Here is a 4,410-nt window from a genome sequence, read left to right as displayed (position 1 = left end):
ACTAAGTAGAAGATAAAATAAAAATTAAAACTGATAAAAATTGTAGAGAGCGATCCATAAACTTACTCTCAAAATTTAAAAAAATAAAATAAAATCAAATTTTGATCGTGCAATCAAAGATAAAAAATTTTTCCCCAAAGCCAAAGAAATGCCCGTCTTTCATTTTCTCTCTCTCGCCTTTTTCTTCTCCCCTAATGTCAGCCGCCACTGCTTATTCTACGTGCTTTTGAAGACCTCCTTTAATACAAAATATCATTTAGCCCCTTCATGGTTTTTTCAATTATAACTTATGTGAGCTTTGGGCCAACTACACCAGTTGAACCCAATAATATGCTTCTCTGTTATGCAGTTTCAATTTAATTTGTTGCTAGTTATATAGCGAACATCAATTAGCTGCAAATTAAGATTTAAAAAGTACTGAAACTGGAGCAAATTAAATGATGAATCCACTGAAGAAAGCCATAAAAAATTGACTGATTTTTCGAGCCAAGGTTGCCCTCAAACAAGTAAGGGCATGTTTGGCACGCGGTAATATATAGGATAAGAACTTCGCATTGCATTAGAATTATACAATCTCGTATTTGGCAGTTACAGCTCATTGCATTAACTAAAATTTTTAATACGGTAACACCCGCATAAACTAAACCCCCCCCCCCCCCCCCCCCCCACGGGTTTATACGGGTTTGCAATAGATCTTTCTCCTTCCCTCAACTTTCTCCTTCTTTATGCTCTCTCACGAACACAGCGCTCCACACCAGGCCATCGTCCTTCGCCGCGCAACACCCAGCTCCACCACCACCCCATCCCGCAACACCACTGCCTTCTCTTTTAACTTGCTAACGCACGACACTCGACCACCATGACAGCCAGCTCTGTCACCACTCCACTGTGCAATACCACCGCCATGCTTGCCTTCGCCTCCTGAATCAATGAACTACAACTTTGATTTTTGAAAAGGTCTTTCTCTTTATTTCTTCTCACGATTTCTGTAACAAAACAGAGGCTAAGTATCACATGTCTCTTTCTCATACTATTCCAAGCTAAATAGCAAAAGCAATAGATTCTGACTCAAATAGGATCTTCAAGAAGCCGGAGGTTCTCGATTTATTTAATTTCTCTTTATATATATATTTTTTCCAACTGTTAACTTTAATTTTTTATGTAAATGCTTCACAACATGTTGGAATTGCTATTTCTTTAATAATTTGGGGAAATTGAACCCTAACGAAGCAAAAACAGAAAGCGCTATAGGAAATGGAGGGAAGGTGTTTCATGGTTGTTCTCACTGACATTTTGTTGCTCTGTTCATGCTTTAATTTTCGTTTGATTTTCGAACATGCTGCAGTTTGAACTTTGATGAACTGAGCTTTGCAAATTAGACACATGTCTCGTCATCGGTTCAACGACGTTTAATAATATGATTCAAAAAAAAAATTCTTTTTTATTGTGTTGTTTGGAGTTGGTTCAAAATTTCAATTTAAATTTAGGTGTTAAATTTACCTAATGTATATTATGTAACACAATTCAAGAGACTCCATTATCGTTTTTTTTTTAAACCAATGTAATATTTGATAGTTTTAACAAGTTATATGTAATTGATAATTTTAACCATCATATTTATATGACATTTTACCCTTGTTATTGACATTTGACAATTTTTAGTTAATTTGCCTGATTGTAGGGGCTCAGGCTCTTATTCTTATGCATAAATAAGATTGTGCATTATGTCATGTATCAACTTCAACTATAATTCTGTGTCCCAATTATTGCCTATAAATTATGATCTTTCACCTGTAGATTTTGTTAAAATAGGATCGTTAGCTTTTTCCTTTCTTTTTCTTTCTTATTTTTGATAAGAGATCTTGTAAGAAATTTCTAAAAATAAAAGAATGAAAAAGATTTTAAGTTTATGGATTAAGCAATCCTAGAATTTGAATTTATGAAATTAGAAGACCACGGTTGGACGTATTGGATTTTATTTATGTCTTGATATTATTTAGAGGTTATTTAATTGAATTATTTGCTTCAATCTTCATTTCAAAGGTTATATATTTGGAAAATATTGTAAAAATTAATGTTATACTGACAAAAATTTAAAGTTATAAAGTTTGATTTTTATGAAGAATTATGATATTAAAAAATAATGTTAAATTTCTCAATTTTAAAAATTTTGATATTTAGTATTTTTCTAAGTATTAATAAATATTATTTTTTAAAATATGTAATCAAAATTAATCACTAAAAAAAATAATATAGTACAATGTTGCACCAAACATAGTATAACTAAAAATTAATACAATACAATGTAATGCCAAACACTGTATAACATTATTATAATACAATGCTAATGCAATACAGTATAATACAATACACCTGTATTAAAATAATGCAATACAGCATAATACAATACAGTGTGCCAAACGCACCCTAAGTTCAATGAACCATCCATGTAATCTGAATTTTCATTTGATTTCGCTCTAATTGGCCATAGGAATTTTTCACACTCTCATTTTATTTTTTTAACTTTAGTAAAGACCATGGCATACGAGTGTGATAATATTGTAATTGCAATGATAAGCAGATGGCTAATGAAATTGCCGATCAATTATCAATTCAAATTGGCGAAAAGCTTCGCGATCAATTTCCAATATGGTCTGGTCGTAGTATTTTTGAAGGACCTGCATATCTGCGTAATGTGTATCAAGATGCTTAAGAGCCAAATATACTTTTGGTCCATACCACCGTGGCAAAAGTCGCTTAAATGCAATGGAAGAGCACAAAATGTGCTATCTCAAAGTGCTTCTCTGGCGCAGAGGGGAATGTAATGTCACAAGGTATGTCACAGCTATGAGAACATTTGGAGAAAGAGCTCGCAAATGTTATGCAGAATCTGTCAGTCTCGAACAAGACCAGTTCGTGGAAATGATGCTGCTCGATGCTTGCTTTATGACCGAGTTATTCCGGAAGTATTCTATGTCAAATTTGCGAGGAGATGATGATCCCATTTTCAATCTGCGTTGTATCATCAAGAGGTTGCGCCGTGACTTGCTATTGATTGAAAATCAACTTCCCTTCTTTGTCCTTCACGAGTTCTTCGCCATGACCATGATGCCAAATGACACAGAAGATTTCCATGGGATGATTTATTCGTTCTTTGGATCTGCACTTCCCGGTGTCGGCTATGCACATTACTCTCAATATTACCCCATCGAAATCAAACATCTAGTGGATTTTATGCACCTTAACTGGCAGCCTTCACCTTCAAGGATGAGGAACAACAACTCAAAGGTGGCAGCAGACAGAAAATATAGAGAGGTGATTCGTTGGCATCGTTGCGCCGCAGAGATTGAAGAAGCTGGAATCAAGTTCATGCAGGCCGATGGAGAAAGCTTGTTTGATGTGAAGTTTGAAAATGGAGTAATGAAATTCCCAAGATTGAATATTGATGACGACTCTGATCCTTTTTGGAGAAATCTCATAGTCTATGAGCAGTTCTCTTCCAAGGACGACACTCTAAATTATGTGACTGATTATATGAATCTCATGGAATGCCTCATTGCCTCTCCAAAAGACGTGGAATTACTTTGTCAGCACGGAATCATCAAAAACCGCATAGGAGATGATCAAGTGATTGCCAACATTTTCAATACCATTGGTTTCTTTCTGGTGCTTTCCCCTGAGAGTTATTACAAGCAACTGTTCTACGATGTGAATAAGCATTGCAGCAGGCGTTGGAACAGATGGATGGCCAACTTGAGACACACATATTTCAACAACTCATGGGCATTTATTTCCTTTTTGGCTGCCCTACTATCTTTTGTTCAAACTTTGTTCACAGTCCTTCCTTTTTTTGAAAAACGATAAGTCCTGCTCCAATGAGAAGGCATTCATGTGGTGGTAAAAATGAGAGAAATGTCAATTTGAGAGCTGTGGTTGCCATGTTTACTGTGTAATACGCAACTTGAGTTACTTGCTGCTAGCTCAGGATAAGTAATACTCCAGTTTCACATGGAGGTTGACTCGTACGTACTAATAGCAATACTTATGAAACTAATATAACAACTCATTCCGTCGAAAATTAAAATGAGTTAGCAAAATTTCCACGATCAATACAATCTTTTACTAGCCATGTCCGAAATATGAAGTTTTGTCTTGTCTATACATACTGTGTAGTCTGAGCCTAAAGCATTATGTCAAAGACTTGAAGATCATGAGGTCTCCTTGCATCATTGGTGAGCATTATATTTCATCAAAAAGAAAAAGGAGCGAGGTAGAATCAATCTGCAGATCAGAAAATCTACTATGTCACAAGCAAGCAAAGTTTTACACCACCCTGTATTTATTCTGATTCTGATTTATGAGAGGTTTCATGAATAGGGTTTTGCTTCTCTGTTAAGTTTTTTATTCTTT

The 4,410-nt window shown here is 35.1% G+C and overlaps 1 protein-coding gene across 1 annotated transcript; it reads left to right on the top strand.

Annotated features, from left to right (window-relative positions):
* Positions 1 to 2,766: 2,766 nt before the first annotated feature.
* LOC107175212 (UPF0481 protein At3g47200-like) lies at positions 2,767 to 3,864 on the top strand. Its single transcript, XM_015526582.2, has one exon. The coding sequence runs from the start codon at positions 2,767 to 2,769 to the stop codon at positions 3,862 to 3,864; it is 1,098 nt and encodes a 365-aa protein (XP_015382068.2).
* The last annotated feature ends 546 nt before the right edge of the window (positions 3,865 to 4,410 follow it).

The sequence above is a fragment of the Citrus sinensis genome, chromosome 9 (genome assembly GCF_022201045.2).
Source record: "Citrus sinensis cultivar Valencia sweet orange chromosome 9, DVS_A1.0, whole genome shotgun sequence".
Classification (NCBI taxonomy): Eukaryota; Viridiplantae; Streptophyta; class Magnoliopsida; order Sapindales; family Rutaceae; genus Citrus; species Citrus sinensis.
This window is presented reverse-complemented; position numbering and strand designations above follow the sequence as displayed.

What these genes read in the sequence shown, in the direction of transcription:
- LOC107175212 (XM_015526582.2), top strand. Translation starts at nt 2,767, where the DNA reads ATGGAAGAGCACAAAATGTGCTATCTCAAAGTGCTTCTCTGGCGCAGA.